Here is a 22,182-nt window from a genome sequence, read left to right on the forward strand (position 1 = left end):
TGGTTCCAGTGCAACCAAACTCAGGTAGTCTTGGGTTCAGTACCACTGTGCATTTCCTGGTCCACATGGAAGATATCGCATTACCATTTTTTTAAATATGCAAACACTCTGTTTCAGACCTAACTACCAGTCTGAAAGCCCCCTTACATGGCTCAAGTGGTTAAGGCTCTGGGTTGTTGATTGGAAGTCTGGGGTTCAAACCCCAGCACTGCCAAGCTGCCACAGTTGGGCAATTGAGCAAAGCACTTAACCCTCTCTGCTCCAGGTGCACTGCATCATAGCTGCTCCTGTGCTCTCACCCAAACTTCCTCAGCTGGGATATGTGAAGAATTCTACTGTGCTGTAATATATGTGTGGCAATAATAAAAGTTTCTTCTTCATTAATTGGCTGAGATTGATGGAGAGATCGAGGAAGGAGCCACAGATTTATCAAACCAGCTTCTTTAGAATGTTAGAAATTAGTTTAATCCCTGATGGTAGACTGATGTATCATTTCATCCACTGCCCTGGGGCTAAGGTGTAGATTTAAAATTCTGTGGAACACTGGTTGCCTTGTCCTGAGTGTGAGGACTACTTACTTTCCCTTGGGATGGTTTAAAACTCACTGAAAAAGTTCCAGAAAGTGCTTGTAGGTTCCAGATGGCAGTAGCTCAGGTGAGGCTCCTTATTGGAGAGCAGGTCAATGAATTGAGTGAGTCTTCTCTGTCTTGACTGGAGAAATAGGAGGAGGATTGAAGCATGACCCATTTGCTGTAAGTGGGATAAAAGGAATATTTGTCAGCCTTTGTTGGTATTTAGTGTGCTAGAGGGTGATAAACTTTTCAATCTTCTGTTGCTGCTAACTAACAAGGTAGCCCAGGGTCCGCTTGAAATTCTACTACCTCTTGAAATCCTGCAGGTGAAGTTGTGGAGATGGTGCCAGCTGCAGGGTCAGAGTTGTATTAAAACAACAGACAAATAAAATCCAAAGCAGAAGACAAGCTCAAAGTCAGGATATAGGCGATGTGCAATCAGAGTAACCATGTAACCAGAGACGTTCTTGGTAATAACTGGTAAGAAACACTGGCACTGTGGTTTGGGGCTGATTGCACTGTGATACCTGTTATACTGCTGCTGTGATTGTGTGTGTAATCAGAAGGATGGTGAAGGAGAGATTGGGTGTGTGGACACTTTCTGGTTTTGTCACCTTTATCAATTGGTAGTTTTAAAGTTTAAAGAAGAAGACAAATAAAAGAAAACATCTACAATTAGCAACATATATGAAATCCAGATGAAAATATATATATTTTTTGATAATACTGTCATAAACGTTTCCTCAGGTAAAATAAGTGTAGACTCATCTATCAGTAAGTTCTTTGCTTAATAACTGATACAGTGATTTATTTTTAACTCTACATCCAGTTCAGATTCACATTAAGTGATGGCCATCTCCCTGAATTCATGTTCACAGAGGTTCACAAGGCCAGAGTTTGATCTTTGACTTTGTGTTGTTTTTTTTCCCCTCCCATAAAAGCAGACTCATTTAGTTGACAGCTAGTCAGTTTTGTTTATCGCACCTTGCCCATAACTCTTAATCTTTCTCTAAAAGGTATGTCTCGGGTGTCTGTTCGTATCCGTGACGAATGGGTGCTGATCCCGTGTCCTGAACGGTCTCAGTGTATGCGCTGGCTAGGTGCTGAGGCTCTGCGGCGCTACAATAACGCTCACTCCAGTGGTGGTGTAGGTGGAGAGGAAAGCTTCGTGCTCAGGAGGTGTCTGGATGAGGCGCTACTAGATTTGGATGACACTATCAGTAGCGTTCTTGACATCAGTGACTTTATTGAGCTGAGTGGGTCAAAGAAACATTCTGTGTTTTGATATTTTGGCTGTATTTTGTGTGTGTGTTTCTAAAGTCTTTCTTTTCTTTAGCAGGATTTAAAGAAGATGCTCTGGAAGAGTATAATAGATTTTCGCCCGATAAGATGTATCCTTGATTTGTTACATCAGAGTGCTGTTAAAATCTCAAATCTGATTGGTCAAAAGGTATCGATACATTTTCTAAAATAGCAAGGCAAATCACGGTTTAATATAAATATGTCTAAATCGGAGGAAATTGCTCCACATAATAGAAACCTAATAATACTGAATAGATTAAAAAGGTATTGGAATTTAAGAAAACAAACAACATTTTCATTGTTATGGTTCATTTTCTATGTATTCTACATGAATGGATGGAGGCTCCAGTGTCAGCACTGTACAATCTGACACTCTCTGTTTTTTTTCTGTAATATGAGAAGTAATTATTTTATCTTTAGCACAGAGAAAAAGAGAGGGTTGTGAGGGATAAGGCTTATACATTAAATGTAGCTATAAATGGATAAAAAATGACACACACACACAGTAATGTCATCGTGGTCATGGAGGTCACTGATTATTTTTTCTAGTAATATTAATAATACACATTGTTTTATTGTTTACTATATTTCTGGTATATTTTTGCAATATATTTTCATTAACTAAGAGTTATTTTAAGAAAAATCCAGTTAACACAGCAAGAGAAGGTGTGTTCAATAAAATGTAATTTATTCATGATTACTGTCAGACTGAATGATGATAATAATAATAATAATAATAATAATAATAATAATAATAATAATAATAATAATAATAATAATAATAATAATAATTATTATTATTATTATTATTATTATTATTATTATTATTATGCGTCTAGTATATCTCTTTAGATGGAAACAATCTCACCACTGCTGATCTGGTCCGTTTAGGAAAAGGCATCTATAAGATTAAGGTATAAAAGTTACTGCACTACATTTACTGTTTCTCTGAAATCATATCTGAGTACATGTTGCATGAATGTAGACATGCAGAGTGTTTCTACTACATAAACACATTCATATAGTATAGACAATGCAAACAGTAACACTGGCACACTTTTTTAAGGCTTAAGGTGAACAGGGTGGTTTTTTATTTTTTTTGTTTTCAAAACATCACTTAACGTGTGAGAACATATCAAATCAAATACAAGAAACATTTCTAATATTTCTTTTAATAAAAAAATAGAAGAGGTATATTTTAAAATCTATTGTTAGACATGTAATGTAAGACATATAGACTAATTTCAAGCATTTTTGACTGTTTAAAATAAGTATTTTAATATTTTTAAATATTAAAATACTTATTTTAAAAATATTATATTAAATATAAATATAAATATTAAATATTAATACATTACTATTTTTTATTTTTAATAATTAATATTTTTATATTTAATATTTGTAATTAATATTAAATACATTTTGATAAATTGTTATATATATATATATATATATATATATATATATATATATATATATATATATATATATAAATAAATATAAATTTACACAATGTCATAATGTTAAGTACAGAAAACAGACTCAATAAGCATTAAAACAAGATTCCCTGTATCAATCTGTGGAGTATGATTCGAGTTATTTCTGTTTCTTAGCTCAGTGCTGAGGCAGAGGAACGTGTGCTGGGAGCCAGGGATCTCATCGAGAAGATCATATCTGAAAATAAAGGTACTGTGTGTCGACTCAGAGCCATGAAAGACTACAAATTGTTGGTGAAATTTCAACAAAGGAAAGAGAGATATGAATTCAAGTGACTTTAAGTAGAAAGAATGTAGAGTTTCAGGTGTGGTCTGCTCAACACACCTAGTAGTTGTTGGAGATATTCATGCCTCAGTGTGTGTTAATGCAATAACTGCAGTCCCTGAGAACTTCTGGAAGTTCCTTCACCTTCACTATGATTTCTACTCATTGTGTGAAATCGTTCTAGCCAATGTTTTTATAATTACACAAGGTGCAAGTTTTTTGTTTGTGTTTATAAACACAAAATCAAAAGACACTGTGCATGTACTGTATGTATTGGAAATGTATTCATTACTTCAAACAAAAGAAACAAAAGTGTCTGAATACGTATTTCCCCTCAGTGCTAAAGTGCTTCTTCGTGCTTTTTTTTTGTTTTTGTCACAGTTGCTTATGGAGTTAACACAGGATTTGGGAAATTTGCAAGGACCATTGTGGGGAAAGGTCAACTCCAGTAAGTAGGATATTAACTCTGTTGAGGAATATGGCGTCTGTCAGTTTAGCATCTAATTTCTGTGTGTGTTTTGTGTTCCTGTATTTGTGTGTGTGTGCGTGTGTGTGTGTGTGTGTTCTTTTTTCCAGGGAGCTGCAGGGAAATCTGATTCGCTCCCACAGTGCTGGCAAGTGTTACTTATTCGGTGTAAAATGACTCACAGTGTGATCAGTGTTTAACTTTCATAAGTCGGAGATATGTGTTTTGTTGCTTCTTTATTCATTCAGTCATTCATCCTCAGTACCCTTTTCATCCTGGCTCATCGTGGAGCTTTGCACTCATCCCGGGAACATTGGGGGTGTGTTGGGATTAAACCCTGGATTGGACACCGGTTTACTGCAGTGCTCCATGCACACATTCAGACACACACCTATCCAGATCAAGAAGCAATTGAGAGATACTAACTCACATGTTTCTTGGAGATGGGAGAAAACCGGGGAACCCTGAGGAAACCTGTGTAGTCAAAGCCACTGGTGCTTTGTTAGTGTGTACATTTAACCAGGGCAGATTTGTAGAATTCCTGCAGTTTGAGTGTATGTGTGTGTGTGTGTGTGTTTTGGCAGGGGTTGGACCCCCACTGAGTCCTGAAAGAACCCGGATGCTTCTTGCTCTCAGGATTAATGCCTTAGCTAAAGGCCATAGTGGCGTTTCCTTGGAGACGCTTCAGAAAATGGTGGCAGCCTTTAATGGTAGATATTTTATCATTTAAATTTCATTTCATACTTACTGACATCTGTCTGTGTCATCACTGGAACTCTAGTGGTTACATTAATAATTAGATGGCTGTTCTCATTTGACACTTAATAAAGAGTGTGTGTGTGTGTGTATTTGTGTAGCCTCCTGTCTCTCCTGGGTTCCTGAGCAAGGAACCGTAGGGGCGAGTGGAGACCTGGCCCCTCTCGCTCACCTGGCTCTGGGGCTGATGGGAGAGGGACGCATGTGGTCACCACAGACCGGCTGGACTGATGCCATGACTGTGAGACTCTCTTTCCCACAATGCACTTCCTCATACAGACAAATCTCATAACCAGAAACAGCACTTTTAATTTTCAATCACAATTTTTCTTTTCTTCTCAAAAGGTACTAGACGGACACGGTCTGACCCCAATATCCCTGAAACCCAAAGAGGTATTCATGTCTTTGATATCTTTCACTGTTAGGAAATAATTTATTCTCATTTTGTTTAGTTGAGATGTGAAAGTGACAGCGTGTAACTACATTTCAGGGACTTTCTCTGATTAACGGGACGCAGATGATCTCATCACTGGGTGCTGAGGCAGTAGAGAGAGCAGAAGCGATCAGTCGGCAGGCTGATGTCATCGCTGCTCTCACTTTAGAGACCCTGAAGGGAACCAACAAAGCTTTCGATATTGGTGAGAGTGAATAAATTGCTGTTTTCCTGAACTGGAATAAATTTCTTTTTTGCATGTGAAGTAAACTAACTACTATTTAAAGAAAATTACACTTAAAGCTTGCATTCCAAGCCAACTAAAAGACACAATCAAAAGACACAAAAGCATATGCTTTTAATAATACACATTTATTTTTAATAACTCTGATGTCATCTGTCTCATTTGGTATAATCTTGATTATATCCTGATTTAATTATTTTGAGCTGACAGTGTACTGACATAAGCAAACTTTCCAATCATTTGTTTTCTAAGTTTAATTTTAATGGAAATGTACAATATAATCCCTTTAACATAACTCAAGCATCATTTGCATCAATCCCATCAGTAGTAAAAGTCACAGGATTAAAACATTGTCCTCTGTTCATCTGGACTGATATCATCCATCCATCCATCCATCAGGTTAGGAAATACTTGATAATTTATTTACTCACTTTGGTTTAGTTGACCAAACTTCATCAGGTCGTTTAAACAATTAAAAAATGTTGCTGTTATTAATACAAAGTGTGCAAGCGGTCTCCTCTGTTTTAAAATACATCTTACTGTGCACACAATTTGGACACATTATTACTCATGTAACCTGGGGTGTTTCAGGTCTTTCAACATCAAATGCTAGATGACCCATCCAGCCAATTGACCAAAGCTGTGACAAGCCTCACTTACACTGTTAATGTTAAAGCATTCTGTTTCCATATGGATTTCTTCCCACAAAAATCTGCCTAACACAACTAGGGCTGCACATGCATGAGACAAACAAAAATCTCACCCAACATGCACCCAAGAGTCACTCCTTTTGATCCACTGCCATGTAACAGGCCTTCTCTTCTGCCTCTGTGCTGGTTCTGATGGCTTCCCTCTTGTGCATGCCCAGGAGGATGTAGACCTCACACAGGGACTGAGCTGCAAAAACTCTACAACCCACATCAATGGGCTCACACCACTCTTCCACTCCAGCATGCTTGGCTCGCTTTCTTTCATGGGCCTCGTCCATCCTCCTCCATCCTCTCTGGCCAGGGCACTGTAAGCTCCAGCATGGTCACACGCTTTGAGATTTCCGTGAGCAGCAGCATGTCTGGTCTCAGGGTGGTTTCTGTCATGTTCTCTGGAAATCAGAGCTAATTGCTTAGGTCCACCCTTGTTTGCTGGCCATGTGCTATTCCACAGGGAGATGGTGCTGGGAATGGTGCTTCTTGGCAATTACATCCCAGTAGCAAGTCGACAGTTGGTATCAGATTAAAAACTCATTTGATTATCAATGATTCTGTTTCAATTTTTTCCAGCCAGAATTCCACTACACCCACATATGATTAGCATACTAAATTCACCTTAGCTCAAAACAGACTATTTTTTTGCATATTAGATTGATTTTTGACATTATTTGAAAATTGAATTTGATTATGCCGTTATGACACTCGAGAAGGAAATAATGGAGGACTTCCTGTTCTGAATGTGAAGGGCCCCTGTTATTTATGTGTGCATGTGGATCTGTGCTGCAATAGTTACAACCGTGTATTTTATCCCGTTTCAGATGTCCATGCGGTGCGACCTCACCCGGGTCAGGTGTTAGTTGCTCGGAGATTTCGCTCTTTGCTTCATTCTGACGCCTTTCCCTCTGAAATCACAGGTACAACCACTGAAACACAATCTTTTTAGTTTTTCTTGGTAGAACACATATATGTACTGTACTGGTCTTGGGCGAATGGTGTATGTATGGATTTGAGTATTCATAATGCACTTTGACAAAAGGGAAATGTAGAACATTTCAAATGATTGAGCCCTAAAGTGCTGTTCCTATTTATCTGACTTTTTATCTTGCATCATGATATTTCCCTTGTGTTTGTTGACTTCCTGTGTTGACGCTCTTGATGCCCACTCGACTAGACTAAATAACATTTTTTATACGCGGCTGTATTTATGAATATTACAGTACTACGCCTGTTAGGCTGTGCTTCTAGCAGTATTCATGTGCTGCCTGCTTACTGTACTAGTAATAAATATCTGAGACACAACTTTTCCTTTCATGCATCTATAGATGAGAATTCCTACAACAGTGTTCAGGATGCCTACACACTGCGGTGCTGCCCTCAGGTAAGCAAACAAATACTGAACCCTGATGCAAAATACAAATAAAGAGTGAATAAAAAAGAGTTAAAAAATATAAAAACTCTTTCTTCTCTGTAGGTGCATGGAGTAGCCAATGACACCATAGCATTTGTGAAGAAAATTCTCACGACTGAGTTAAACAGTGCCACTGATAATCCTGTATCCTCTTTCACCAAGTACTCATAACTGAGGGGTTGATGGTTTGAAGGATCATCTGACCGAGCACACATCTACTACGATTCCAGCTCACTTTAAATGTTCATTAGTTTCATCTTAAATGAGCAATGTAGCAGATAAAGACACAACCTCAGTGCATGCACTTTTAATGATTAATATCAGATTTGTGCATTACATATTGCTCCTTAACGGCATTTCACACTTTTCCATAATCCGTGTACAGCCCAAAACGTTACAGCTACATTAAACAGTGGTGCTGGAATATAATGCATGAAAACTGTGATATTGTGCTCTAAAGTCTTAAGCTCAGAATTGCACAGAACTGAGAGACACCTCTGTTTTACTCAAGCTCTATCTCATGTGTGTAACTCTCACATAGCCCAGTACACTTGGCTCTGAATACATCCCTTATCTACACTATATCTGTGCAGATAGTACAAGTTACAATTTACACTCAAAAGTGACACACCTCCTCTATTGTACTTAACCTTCTTATAATGAGTTGGTATTTTCAGAACGAGGAATCACTATTTCAGGAGGAAACTTCCACGGTGAATATCCTGCTAAGGTACCGATTAAAACAATGTCTTAACACTTTTAGCATGCTTGTCTTACTAGATAAAGACAACAAAGCATTTATATGAAACCTGAGAAATGTACTGAAGCTACATCCTGCTTCACTTCCTTTCTAAGGCTCTGGACTTCCTGGCTATAGGAGTGCACGAGTTGGGGAGTATTAGTGAGCGGCGCATCGAGAGGCTGTGTAATCCCTCACTCAGTAATCTCCCTGCCTTCCTGGTGAAAGAAGGAGGATTAAATTCAGGCTTTATGGTGGCCCACTGCACTGCTGCTGCCCTGGGTGATAATCTAATTCCATGCTTCATTGTTTTTGGTGTGCTGGTAACCGTATAATAGAACATAAATGTGTGAATCTCTCTAGTGTCTGAGAATAAGGTGCTGTGCCACCCGGCCTCTGTGGACTCTCTGTCCACCAGTGCAGCTACAGAGGACCATGTGTCTATGGGGGGCTGGGCAGCCAGAAAGGCCCTGAAGGTGGTCGAGCATGTGGAGCAAGGTATAGCCTCAGCACTGACAACCAAAAATGATTGGAAAGGAGAGTTTAAGGATAAACCTCTCTTTCATTTATTTTCTATTTCTGTCTGCAGTCCTTGCCATAGAGTTACTCGCTGCCTGCCAGGCTCTGGAGTTCCACCGGCCTTTAAAGACCACAGCACCTCTGGAGAAGGTCTACGAACTGCTACGCTCTGCAGTCAGGTGATCAACTGACAAGACCAAGCCCTAATATGCCCAGTATCCCAAATAAGTGGAATAGAATTTAGATATTTGTTCAGCTGTTTTAGTCTCTGGTTATCTGTTCATCATCAAAACAGTCACATGCTCAGAAGTGTGTTCACCTTTGAACTTCCTGACAGTCATAAAGGACGAATGTGCTGCATCCTGTTGGTGATGTCAGTATTGTTTTTAGCTTGTGATGTCACTCTAAGCCTGAACAAATTGTTAACTTTCCATTAGGCCTTGGGACAAAGACCGCACCATGAGCTGTGATATCGAATCAGCTCACCAACTCCTCCTAGAGGAAGAGGTGAGTCATTTCCACTCAGATCTATGTCCTTGACTTCTTGACTCCACCTTGACTCATTTTTTTAAAGATATTCAGTGTTTTCTCAGTGTGACTCAATGGACATGTAATTCAGCTGCCCGTCTGTGCTGTGTTTATGGACAGTGATAATAATAACAATGATGGTGTGTGTTTAGGTGTGGAAAGCAGTGGAACCATACATGGACCAGTATAAGGAGAGTAACCACCAGCATCTTCCCAATTGTCTGTCATAAAAATTGACTCAATAAGAATAAAAGTATAAGAAGAATAACATTTCAATAAAATTACAAGAACAATAGAATTTATTATGTGGGTGAGAATGGGAATAGAATATATGAAGAAATTTATGAATATATGAATTTATGTAGATCAGTGGGAGTATAATTATTATAAATGAAGATGATGAGGTTTTGTGTGTGTGCGTGTGTGTGCGTGTGTGTGTGTGTGTGTGTGTGCGTGTGTGTGTGTGTGTGTGTGTGTGTGTGTGCTACAACAACTTTAACTTATGGTGTTTAGAGAGAATTTGCTAGAAAGACTTGACATGACACAACAACCTGTCATGACATCAGACATTATGAAGTATACAAGGAAAATTTCCATTAATGGTAACATGGCACCTTTATAATACTGCCTATGAAGTGTTATAACAACTCACTGCAGCAGATATGACTGTCTATGCGTCATGATGAAGATGAAGTATAACAATGGACAGGGAGTGATAAATTGAGACGGATGCTTACTCATGGTTGAAATTCTAACATGTATTGAGATTTTGGAATTGTAGTTTTGTCTCAGTTTTACTTATTCTTTCCCAAGAGTGGTGTTGGAAATGGAATTTTCTGATAATGGTGAAGAAGTGATCAGAGTAAAAGTTTCATATGCAGCAAACTGTTGACCTCTCTTTATTTAGTTATTTGTTTGTTTGTTGTTTGAGTTTTAGGGCTAATGATTGTTTTGTTTCTAGATTCTAATTTAACATCTGAATCCAGATGTTATAGCAGTATTAAGGGTAGTATTTACGGAGATTAGCAACTGGAAACACTGTCATGTCATCTTAAATCCATGTAATTTAGAAAAGTTTAAACTATGCTGAGATTCAACCCCTCAACAGCGCCCCCACAAAACAACAATAACAACAACAATGGTGATGATAAAGATGATGATAATAATAATAATAATAATAACAATAATAATAATAATAATGATAATAATAATAATAATAATAATAATAATAATAATAATAATAATAATAATAATAATAATAATAATAATAATACTCATCCTCATGATCGTAATCATCATCATCATCATCATCAGCAAACTCAACAGCATGACCAGCATAGTTTAAATAATGCCCCATCATTCCACTAGAGGTCGCTACACACATTTTGGCTTCATTTCTAACCTGTTTTCTGCCTTACAGACAATATATACTGTTTGAAATTGTATACTCCACTATTCTATTACTATTCTAATATACTGCACAGTCATGATACTAAACGTCAACAGAAATGATGTCTGATTACTTCTGATTATTTTTGGAAAGGGAGTAGTTTCAGTTACTGTCAGCCAAAATACATTCACTTTTATTCATTAAGGAGAAACATGATTTAATAAGGCAGAACCAGCCTTTAAGGCAGAGGAGAAAGTTGGATTAAAGACTTAATATAAACACAGTAACGGCAGCATAAATATTCAACAGAAATATTCTTGTATTAATCAACAGTCTCTATATTTATATAGCAACAAATGAATGCAGCAAAAAAAAATACACAGTGAATTGATTATAAATACAAATTCATGATGAATCACAGTCTTTTATCAATGTGTTCATTCTAATATGCTCCATTGTTATAACTATAGTCATAAATTATTCAAGGACTCATACAGTGGACACTCCACATAATCTAAATCTAATAATAAATAGATTTAATATAAACAAAAACAGAGATATTGTGAAGCATAATGTTATGACATGTTTAACATTCATAATAGGGGTCTCACATGTCAGTGTGTTATAACTCAAAGCTAAAGCTGTAGCAGGCACCAACTTGTTTTATAGACGCTAAACATCATCAAATGCAACTAGAAATGGTTAATAATTCTATGTGATGTGTTACAAATTGAAATCGTTGGTTAATTGAATATGGTATAAGAAGAATAAAACTCTGGGATGTGTGATTATAAGAAAATTATTCATTTTTGGTGGTAAGAGAAACGGCATCATATAAACATTGATTGTTTTCCTAACATCATGTCCCACAGTGAATTATTCCACACTTAATGTACATTAAACTCCCAGGATCATTCCACAGCCCCACCTGACTGTACTGCCCCTTTAAATTACATCCCTTTCCTATTGGTGTTATTGTAGTTACTGAGTACTGTATCATGGTCACTGTGTAATATGTATTTAAAGTGAATAATTGAGTAATAAGTGAAGTTCACTAACAGTGTGATATTTCACAACATTTCACTCAGTAGACAGCCAATGTCCAGTCTACTGTCCAGTTTATTTGGTAATGAATTAAAAAATGTGCTTCTTTCACATTGCTGATACTTTAACGAAAGTAATACATTTGTGTGTATGACTGGGTATAAAGCGGAGAGGAGACCCATTCACACACAGGGAGAACATGGTCAGAAACCAAACACACTCACTGACCTCAGCTCCTGAGATCTTTACATTTTACATTAAGGGCATTTGGACACCTATTTATTTATTTATTTATTTATTTATTTATTTATTTATTTATTAATCAATCAATCAATCAATCAATCAATCAATCAATCAATCAATCAGATCACAGACACCAATTTATCAGATCTATCTATGCATTTATTTATTTATTTATTTATTTATTTATTTATTTATTTATTTATTTATTTATTTATTTATTTATTTATACAACTGAGCAGACGAGGGATAAGGGCCTTGCACAAGGGTCCAGTGGTGAACATGGGATTTGACCTCATAACCAGTGGTCTAATACCTTAACCACTGAGCTACCACTTCCAAACCAGGAACCCGGAAGCAGAGAGACATTTTTTAAAAATAATTGTAAGGCATTATAAAAGTGTACAAATTCTCTCGGATGCTTTATGAACTGTGGGGTCTGAGAGTTTGGGCTTTGAGCTCAAGTAATTGAATATTCAGGTACATATTCCTGTATATACATATACATGTTATAATGCAAAGCAAGCATTACACCACAGACTAGATCCTGTACACACACTCCAAACAAAAAGCTGCAGGGTGAAGATGCTGACCATCACTGACAAATGATGAATGGAAGCAAACATGAATAAATCCACACACTGCAGTAACACTCATATCAAAGCTCAAAAACAATAACTCATGTATCGGAAACATCACTATTTAAAGCTATTTAATTAACATCACTAGCATAAAATTTACTTATAAATAATGTAAATGGACTTCAAGTATACATAATATTGTACGTGGTCTGTAACAATGCTTAGGTAGGTGGGACGTGTCAAAGTAACATCCACATGGATGGCCGGACCCAAGGTTTCCCAGCAGAACATTGCCCAAAGCATAATACTGCCTCTGCTGGCTTGCCTTCTTCCCATAGTGCATCCTGGTGCCCCTGGTAAGTGATGCACATGCATGCATGATTAATCAGAGCAGGCCACATTCTTCCAATGCTCCATGGACCAGTTCTGATGCTCACATGCCTGTTGTTGGCGCTTTTGGCTTTAGGAGTCAGCAAGGTCACCCTGACTGATCTGTGGCTATACAGCCCCATATGCAAGAAAATGAGATGCACTATGTATACTGACACCTTTATATCAATAACTTCTTCAGCAGTTTGAGCAACAGTAGCTCGTCTGTTGGATCGGATCACACGGTCCAGCCTTCGCTCCCCACGTGCATTAATGAACCTTGGCCGCCCATGACCCTGCCGCCGGTTCACCACTGTTCCTTCCTTGGACCACTTTTGATAGATACTGACCACTGCAGACCGGGAACACCCCACAAGAGCTGCAGTTTTGGAGATGCTCTGATCCAGACATGCCATGATGAGGAGATAATCATTGGCATTCACTTCACCTGTCAGTGGCCATAAAGTTACTCATTAGCAAGCAGAGTGAACATTTTCCTTGAACAACGCAAAATAATCAAATTTGTTACCTGACATGAAGTTAATATTACCTACTTAAGTTGGATCAAATTTTTAATATGTAATATATAATTTTTAATATTTTTTTTAATATGTCACTAGGTGTTATTTAAACTCTGGTTATTTTTCATACTACTAGTCTTTGGGGTTTTCATCCTTTATTCCTTCCCCCAGCTGTTAATTTGCCTTCACCCAAGATGAACTGAGAATTCTTCATGTTTAGCTGAATTTTTCCCCCTCACAATGGATAGGCAGTGAAATAGAGAAGAGGCTCTGTTTCAATCTTTCCAGTTCCAGTTCACTGCATAACAACTTAATTGAGATATGTAAGTATAAGAAGCTTTTATATGTTCAGTATTTTTCATCACTTTTGTGATGAATAATATCTACCCCTTTCTTTTCTCTCTCTCTCTCTATATATATATATCCACTTTTTTTTGTTAATTCTAATTCAATGCACACTTTTATTCTTAACTAACACAGTGGAAAAATGCAGTCAAAGAAGCAAGAGGAGGTAAGAGATCCTTAAAGATGGACACAGACCTACTGTCAGATTGAAATTTTAGCATTAGTATGATTGTTTCTTGCAGTATTTCTCATTAGATGGGAATCACCTCACAACGGCTGATTTGGTCAGTTTGGGAAAAGGCCTTTATAAGATTAAGGTACAAAAGTTACTGCACCGGACAACTGCATTAATTCATTTATACTCTAGTTCTTGGGTGTGTATGAACCTGTGGATCTGTTTCTGACTGTTAGCTGAGTGCTGAGGCGGAGGAGCGCGTGATCAGGGCTAAAAATGTTATTGAGAAGATACTATCAGAAAAACAAGGTATTTAAATGAAGTGATTTATTCTAAACTTTATGTTAAATGTTTCTGGAAATCGATGAAAAAGCAGAATCTAACAGAATTTCTTGATTAAGTCATTTCTTGAATCCTTTAATGTAATAATTCGGTTACCTATTAGCACTAATATTACTAACGTGCATAAAAACATTGTCGAACCTGGGTGTTGAGGTTGTTAAAATTTTGGTGATTGCAGTAACAGCACTTATTTGAATTATTTACTACTATGGTAAATAACAGTGTAATTCAAGCCAAACGTGTATCTTTCTCTTCCTTTAATTGCTTTTATTGTTGTATGTCTTTATTTCTACAGTTGTTTATGGAGTTAATACAGGCTTTGGAAAATTTGCACAGACTGTCGTGGGGAAAGATCAACTCAAGTAAGTTGGATATTAACTTATGATATACTGTAGATTTACAGATTCCAGGTCTGAAAATCCAAGTCTGCAAATAGTTTACTGTGTGTGTATGTGTGTGTGTGTGTTTTCAGGGAGCTGCAGGAAAATCTTGTCCGCTCCACAAGTGCTGGTAAATGCTTTGAAATGTAAAAGTGCTGTAATCAGTGGCGGCCGGTCAGTAGGGGGTGCTGGGGTGCCGACCCCTTAAAGTTAGCCAGAGAACACATAATTATATATATATATTTTTAATAGTGAAATTAGAATGTTTAAATCAAAAATCAAAACTGTATTTCGTTTGTGTGTGTGTGTGTGTGTGTGTGTGTTTTGGCAGGGGTTGGACCCCCACTGAGTCCTGAAAGAACCCGGATGCTTCTTGCTCTCAGGATTAATGCCTTAGCTAAAGGCCATAGTGGCATTTCCTTGGAGACACTTCAGAAAATGGTGGCAGCCTTTAATGGTAGATATTTTATCATTTAAATTTCATTTCATACTTACTGACATCTGTCTGTGTCATCACTGGAACTCTAGTGGTTACATTAATAATTAGATGGCTGTTCTCATTTGACACTTAATAAAGAGTGTGTGTGTGTGTGTATTTGTGTAGCCTCCTGTCTCTCCTGGGTTCCTGAGCAAGGAACCGTAGGGGCGAGTGGAGACCTGGCCCCTCTCGCTCACCTGGCTCTGGGGCTGATGGGAGAGGGACGCATGTGGTCACCACAGACCGGCTGGACTGATGCCATGACTGTGAGACTCTCTTTCCCACAATGCACTTCCTCATACAGACAAATCTCATAACCAGAAACAGCACTTTTAATTTTCAATCACAATTTTTCTTTTCTTCTCAAAAGGTACTAGACGGACACGGTCTGACCCCAATATCCCTGAAACCCAAAGAGGTATTCATGTCTTTGATATCTTTCACTGTTAGGAAATAATTTATTCTCATTTTGTTTAGTTGAGATGTGAAAGTGACAGCGTGTAACTACATTTCAGGGACTTTCTCTGATTAACGGGACGCAGATGATCTCATCACTGGGTGCTGAGGCAGTAGAGAGAGCAGAAGCGATCAGTCGGCAGGCTGATGTCATCGCTGCTCTCACTTTAGAGACCCTGAAGGGAACCAATAAAGCTTTCGATATTGGTGAGAGTGAATAAATTCTAATCCTTTCCTGTGATAATAGTCATTACTTCAGTATTATTTATTTTCTATATTTTTGACACATAACACTTGAAAAAGGTCAATTGATCAAACATACATATCTCGAATAATTCACATACATGTCTCTAATTGATTATTTTACACTTGTTTATTGTAATTTTAGATAGATAGATAGATAGATAGATAGATAGATAGATAGATAGATAGATAGATAGATAGATAGATAGATAGATAGATAGATAGTGTTGAAGAAATCTCGCTCAAACCCGAACACATCTACCGTAATACTTTTATTGCCTCAATCTCAATAATTTGTATGCAAAACACGTTGCACGTACGGTAAGAGTCTGCTTCTGAAATGTGTTTTTATTTTTTATTTTGTAAAAAGTAACAATACTTTACAGGAGCTTAGACATTACTAGGCCATTTGGTTGGTCATGACAAAATAATCACCCTATTATGAAGGGCAAAATGATTAGCTTCAGTAACTAAGGTTAATATTAGAGAGAGATGTAGGAGTAGCATTTTCAGCCAAAGTAATACAAGTGTAAAGATGTTTTATTTCATTAACTGTGCATTTTTTCAGATGTCCATGCGGTGCGGCCTCACCCGGGTCAGATTTTAGTTGCCCAGAGATTTCGCTCCTTGCTTCATTCGGACTTCTTTCCTTCAGAAATCGCAGGTACAACCACTGAGACACAAGCCTGTGGTGTTTTACTGTAACATGTAATATTTTCCATCTCTGATCCTGATCAGTTAAATAATCAACCCCCTTATAAGCAGGATCAGGTGTGCATTAATAGTGAACATGAGAAACCCTGAAGCTTTGTCTGCAGTGGAGTGAAGAGAACCCAGATTCATATTTCCTTTGTAAATGTATAGCTGCTGATCATGCATATTAATACACTAAATATATAAAGGACAACTAAACATACACATAACTAAACACTTTTTTATCAGAAAAAAGGATAAGAGACTTGCAGTTCAATATTTAATGTTCATTATTTGGTCCCATACTGTATTTCCTGCTCTCGACTCTCATTTTCGTCCCTCACCAAAATATCCTCTTTTCTTACATCTTAAGACGAGAAGTCTTATCAAGGTGTTCAGGATGCCTATACACTTCGATGCTGCCCGCAGGTATGCATGCAGATATTTACAATTAAAGCTATCTCTAGATATTTTCTTGGAAAATTACTGCAGTGATTAATATGTTTCAGCTGGAAACATGTTATTTAAGCCTAACTGATTTAGCTTCTCATTTCTTAATCATGGAAAAGAAGTAACTCAGAAGGGCGAAATTACTGGTCTGCATCAAGCACAGAAAACAACTATAGAGATTGATGAAATTACTAAAATTGAGTTAAGATTTGTCCAACCCAGTAGTAAAACCTGGAAGGTTCATGGAGAACTAAGAAATGTGTTTGGGAAATAATCTTGAATGGTTGTGTTCAGAGATCACTTAAACGTTTGAAATCAAATTGTAAAAAAACAACAGTAGAGCTCACAGCTATGTCTATTAGTGGAAGTAGGATCATTTACACACACACACAAACACACACACACACACACACAGTGCAAAGAAAACTCAAGGGATTGGCACTAAACAGCTTTATAGCCTTAAGAAAAGCACTTATTAGTAAGGCTAATTGGAAACAATGGCTTCAATTTGCTTGGGAGCATGAAGATTGGACTTTGGAGCAAAGGACAAAGGTCATGTGGTCTGATGAGTCCAGATTTACCCTGTTCCAGAGCGATGGAACGCATAAGGGTAAGAAGAGAGGAGGATGAAGTCATGCCTAGTGTCTACCATACTAGCCTGTAGGGGCAGTTTTATGATCTGGGGTTGCTTCAGTTAATCAGGTTTAGATTCAGCAATGATATGTACCCAAAAACTGAGGTCACCTGACTATTTAAACATACCAAATGACCAAGATTTTCTAGCAATGGAATATTTTCTTCTCTGATTGCACGAGCACATTTCAAGATGAAAATGGCAGGTTCAAATAGTGAAAAAGTATTTCAGGGAGCATGAGACATCAATTTAATACATGAACTGGCTACCACAGAGTCCAGGCCTTAGCTCCATGGAGAATCTATAGGACGTTCTGGAGAAGACTTTACGCAGTGGTCCGATGCTCCTATCAGCAATACAAGATCTTGGCGAGAACCTGATGCAGCTCAGGATGGGAATAAATGTTGTGAGATTGCATAAACGTATTGAAACAATGCCACAATCAAAGCTGAAAGTGGTCCATTTACATTTACCCCACACCCTTATCCAGCACAACTTACATTTTATCACATTTTTATACAACTGAGGGTCAAGGGCCTTGCTCAGGGGCCCTGGGATTCAAACTCACAACCTTCCCATCATTAGGCCAATACCTTAACCACTAAGCTGCCACATCCCCCAAAGAAACATTAATGTGTATGGTCCAGTCAATTATTAGAGTGTATTGACCAGGCAGTGTATTTCATATATTTTCATTCTAACTGACATGCTGACTTTCACATCATCCTGTAGGTGCATGGAGTAGCTAATGACACGATTGCTTTCGTGAAGAATATTCTTAACACTGAGCTAAACAGTGCCACCGACAATCCTGTATCCTCTTTGACCATTTTATATCTTAAGTACTCCTAACTAAACAAAGCTACACATTAGTCTTGTTTATTTGCAGAGATGGACACATAGTGCGACGCTTTGGATCAGTCTGTAAGCACTTTCTAGAAATTAGATGTTGGGTGTATTTTAAATCCAACAATACCACATTAGTACTTAACCTCTTGACGATCAGCTGGTTTTCCCAGAGCGAGGAATCACCATATCAGCGGGAAACTTCCACGGAGAATATCCTGCTAAGGTTCAGTCATTTTCTGTGTGATTAATTCACTTCTTTGTACCATCATCTCACTGGTTTAAACACCAGTTTTGTGGTGTAACATAATAGAAATTCTTTACTAATTCTACACATTCTTAAGAATACTTGAAAATGGAATAAGAGTCATTACAACATTCATTAAATTTTCTTTGACACTCAAATATAATAAATTTGATTTGGCTATTTATTAGAGTCATTGGCATACTATGACACATTTATGACACAGTAATAACAGATTAATTATTCATTCTTTTCCCTGAGCCTGCATTATAACAAATAAGAGATTCCATAATGGAAATGCAAGATCTTTTATTTATTTATTTTTTCAGTGCAGTTATTTGATGTGATAGATGTGATTTCTTTTAACCCACTTTCAACTTTACCCACTTCCTTTCTAAGGCTCTGGACTTCCTGGCTATAGGAGTGCACGAGTTGGGGAGTATTAGTGAGCGGCGCATCGAGAGGCTGTGTAATCCCTCACTCAGTAATCTCCCTGCCTTCCTGGTGAAAGAAGGAGGATTAAACACAGGCTTCATGGTGGTCCACTGCACTGCTGCTGCCCTGGGTGATAACACACTCCATACTTGTTCTCAAATTTAAATGACTTACAGTATAAACCACTGTAATATTTATTAAACTATTGTAGTGTCTGAGAATAAGGTGCTGTGCCACCCGGCCTCTGTGGACTCTCTGTCCACCAGTGCAGCTACAGAGGACCATGTGTCTATGGGGGGCTGGGCAGCCAGAAAGGCCCTGAAGGTGGTCGAGCATGTGGAGCAAGGTATAGCCTCAGCACTGACAACCAAAAATGATTGGAAAGGAGAGTTTAAGGATAAACCTCTCTTTCATTTATTTTCTATTTCTGTCTGCAGTCCTTGCCATAGAGTTACTCGCTGCCTGCCAGGCTCTGGAGTTCCACCGGCCTTTAAAGACCACAGCACCTCTGGAGAAGGTCTACGAACTGCTACGCTCTGCAGTCAGGTGATCAAGACAAGACTCAGATTCACTCCAGACTAAAGTTATAGACTTGTATACTCCAGAATCAGGAGTAGAAAACCTTGTCGTTTTTTGCTTGCACTGTGGATGTAAGAAAATTGAGCATTTTTGTGCATCAGGCCCTGGGACAAAGATCGTGTTATGAGCTCTGATATTGAAGCTGCTCACAAACTCCTCCTAGGGGAGAAGGTACGTCATCTCTATTTTATACAGTGACTCGGTTGATGATGATGATGATGATGATGATGATGATGATGATGATGATGTGTGTTCAGGTGTGGGAGGCAGTGCTACCATATATGGAGCAGTATAAGAGGAGTGACCACCATCGTCTCTAATCTTCTGATCTCTCATCTGAATTCTGTTATAAAAGAGAGTAAAATATAGCTTGGAACTATACAACAAATTTGTTGAGTCTTTATAATTAAAATCATTTTTAACTGGATTTTCTTTAGATTATTAGTTTCTAGCCCTATAGGGATGTTGTAAACCCCTGTGAACTATTGCCACCTTTCATAAAGCGGAGCAAATGGGACTACATTTTTAAATGTATTTTGTGTTTTAATAAATTTTAAATCTGTTAGTAATTTTAGTAGTATTGTTAAGTAGGAAAAGTAATTTAAAAAAAATAAAATTAAAAAATAAAAATGAAAATAATTGTTTATTTTACATAACCATATTTTCTACTAATAGCAGAACTGACTGTATTTATTACTCATTATGTAATAAAATCACTGCATCTCCTTAAGCATTTCCATACATGTCCATACAGACATCCACTTTGGATTATACCTTAAAAGTTTTCAGTATTTCAGTATTCAAACCCCAGTCCTATCATTATATTGTATTATGACTAGTACTAGTTTATTATATTATTTAAAAATAAAAAAATCTATTAATCTATATTTAATTTACCTCTGCAGTACAAGTCTCGGTAACATCCAACTTAGTGAATTTTAAATGAGTATATTATTAAATCTGGGAATTGTGCAGGATTTTTATTTTTCATGGAAGAAGTATTGTAATTATCTTGTACACCCCTATTTAAAATCTTTTTGGCTTATATTCATTTCATTTCTCAGAAAACTCAAATGAAATATATTACTATTGTAATTATTAATTAAAATGCGTGAGACACTTTCTGGGATCTGACATCATTTCTTGGCAAAATGCGAAAGGTAGCAAAATGTGTACAGTGATTTTTATTCAATAATTATTGTGTAAAAATGGTCTGTTTGTGAATCATAACTGACACATTTCATTAGTTTATTTGTTCCTACACAGAAACAGACTGAAAGACGGTCTCAACTTCAACACACACACACACACACACGATCATCAGTCAACCCACACCACTATATTGCTGCTTTCTGCAGTCTCCAAATGTGCTGCAGATTCTGATTGTCTGATTTGTCCAGTGCTTGTTGACAGAACAGGACCTGAGCCTTAAAGAGCATCTGCCATCTTTTCAGCTATTCTGGAGCAGGTCATATGAACCTCCATCAATAACCTGGTGCTTGTCATCCTTCTAAAAGTTAAAACAGTCGAGTATTAGTACTGCCCAATAGCTGCTGTTATGGTATATGTAACTGCAGTAACAGATATTAGTGAAATATTTTTTTACTTACATTTTCTACAGGGAGGTCTGGGGCACTAGGGGCAGCTGTAGTCTCATACATGGGATTACTGATATATGGTGTCATTTCAGGTGAGCTGTTTTCTTCCTTCTCATCTTCCTGAAAGGAAATGCGTATGGAAGTTAACGTAGAGACCAAAAACAGGAAATTACCTATGAATTGATTTCAGTTGAATTCTATTTCAGCATGATAGATTACATGTGGTGGATTAGACAACAGACAAAATATAGGAGGAGAAAAATATCAACAGAAAAATGATTTCCCATAGCGTCAAGGCCCTTAAGGTGGCATTCAAGTAAAAGAGCATAACAAGTAATAAAATAACATAAAATAATATAATATATAATATATAATGATCCATTTGCAAATAACACACACACACATACCCTAAAGTAGTGGAACTGGAATGGTTTGGTTTGCCGGTTGTAGAAGTGATAAGCCACGAATCCTGCAGCGACAATAAGAATTATTAGCAGTATGACACCGATCCCCATTCCTGCGGTATGTGCCTGAGGAAGGGATGAGGGAGGAGGTGGTGGAGCTTTCAGTGGTCCCTGCAGCACATGGATGATCCCATTGGATGCAAGAATGTCAGAGTCAATGATGTAACGGTCATTGACATATCCTGAAGAAGCCTGAAGAGAGGAAGGTTTTTAGTGATGATCAATTCATACCCACTGAGC

The 22,182-nt window shown here is 37.5% G+C and overlaps 3 protein-coding genes across 3 annotated transcripts in view; 2 read left to right on the plus strand and 1 right to left on the minus strand.

Annotated features, from left to right (window-relative positions):
- Positions 1-1,573: 1,573 nt before the first annotated feature.
- LOC131369821 (histidine ammonia-lyase-like) lies at positions 1,574-10,286 on the plus strand. Its single transcript, XM_058416679.1, has 20 exons — positions 1,574-1,828; positions 1,912-1,963; positions 2,513-2,540; positions 2,714-2,788; positions 3,488-3,560; positions 4,017-4,083; positions 4,212-4,249; positions 4,686-4,811; positions 4,959-5,098; positions 5,203-5,250; positions 5,348-5,495; positions 7,060-7,155; positions 7,564-7,619; positions 7,713-7,793; positions 8,314-8,379; positions 8,505-8,670; positions 8,752-8,886; positions 8,978-9,086; positions 9,345-9,414; positions 9,588-10,286. Exons 1-20 carry the CDS (start codon positions 1,591-1,593, stop codon positions 9,663-9,665), a joined length of 1,890 nt encoding a protein of 629 aa, XP_058272662.1. The 5' UTR covers positions 1,574-1,590; the 3' UTR covers positions 9,666-10,286.
- A 3,416-nt stretch (positions 10,287-13,702) lies between these two features.
- Positions 13,703-21,002, plus strand: LOC131370293 (histidine ammonia-lyase-like). Its single transcript, XM_058417539.1, has 19 exons — positions 13,703-13,903; positions 14,061-14,091; positions 14,150-14,242; positions 14,337-14,409; positions 14,738-14,804; positions 14,915-14,952; positions 15,154-15,279; positions 15,427-15,566; positions 15,671-15,718; positions 15,816-15,963; positions 16,568-16,663; positions 17,066-17,121; positions 18,509-18,589; positions 18,783-18,848; positions 19,266-19,431; positions 19,513-19,647; positions 19,739-19,847; positions 19,982-20,051; positions 20,138-21,002. The coding sequence occupies exons 2-19, from the start codon at positions 14,068-14,070 to the stop codon at positions 20,198-20,200; spliced, it is 1,599 nt and encodes a 532-aa protein (XP_058273522.1). The 5' UTR covers positions 13,703-13,903; positions 14,061-14,067; the 3' UTR covers positions 20,201-21,002.
- Positions 21,003-21,107: 105 nt separating this feature from the next.
- The window catches only part of stab2 (stabilin 2), a 38,843-nt gene continuing 37,768 nt past the window's right edge, over positions 21,108-22,182 (minus strand). Inside the window, exons 66-68 of the mRNA XM_058417538.1 lie at positions 21,886-22,134; positions 21,491-21,598; positions 21,108-21,390 (exon numbers count right to left, since the gene is read on the minus strand). Of these exons, the coding sequence (XP_058273521.1) occupies positions 21,331-21,390; positions 21,491-21,598; positions 21,886-22,134 (417 nt within the window). The 3' untranslated portion in view covers positions 21,108-21,330. The remainder of the gene's footprint in view (positions 21,391-21,490; positions 21,599-21,885; positions 22,135-22,182) is intronic.

Source organism: Hemibagrus wyckioides, linkage group LG19, assembly GCF_019097595.1.
Source record: "Hemibagrus wyckioides isolate EC202008001 linkage group LG19, SWU_Hwy_1.0, whole genome shotgun sequence".
Classification (NCBI taxonomy): domain Eukaryota; kingdom Metazoa; phylum Chordata; class Actinopteri; order Siluriformes; family Bagridae; genus Hemibagrus; species Hemibagrus wyckioides.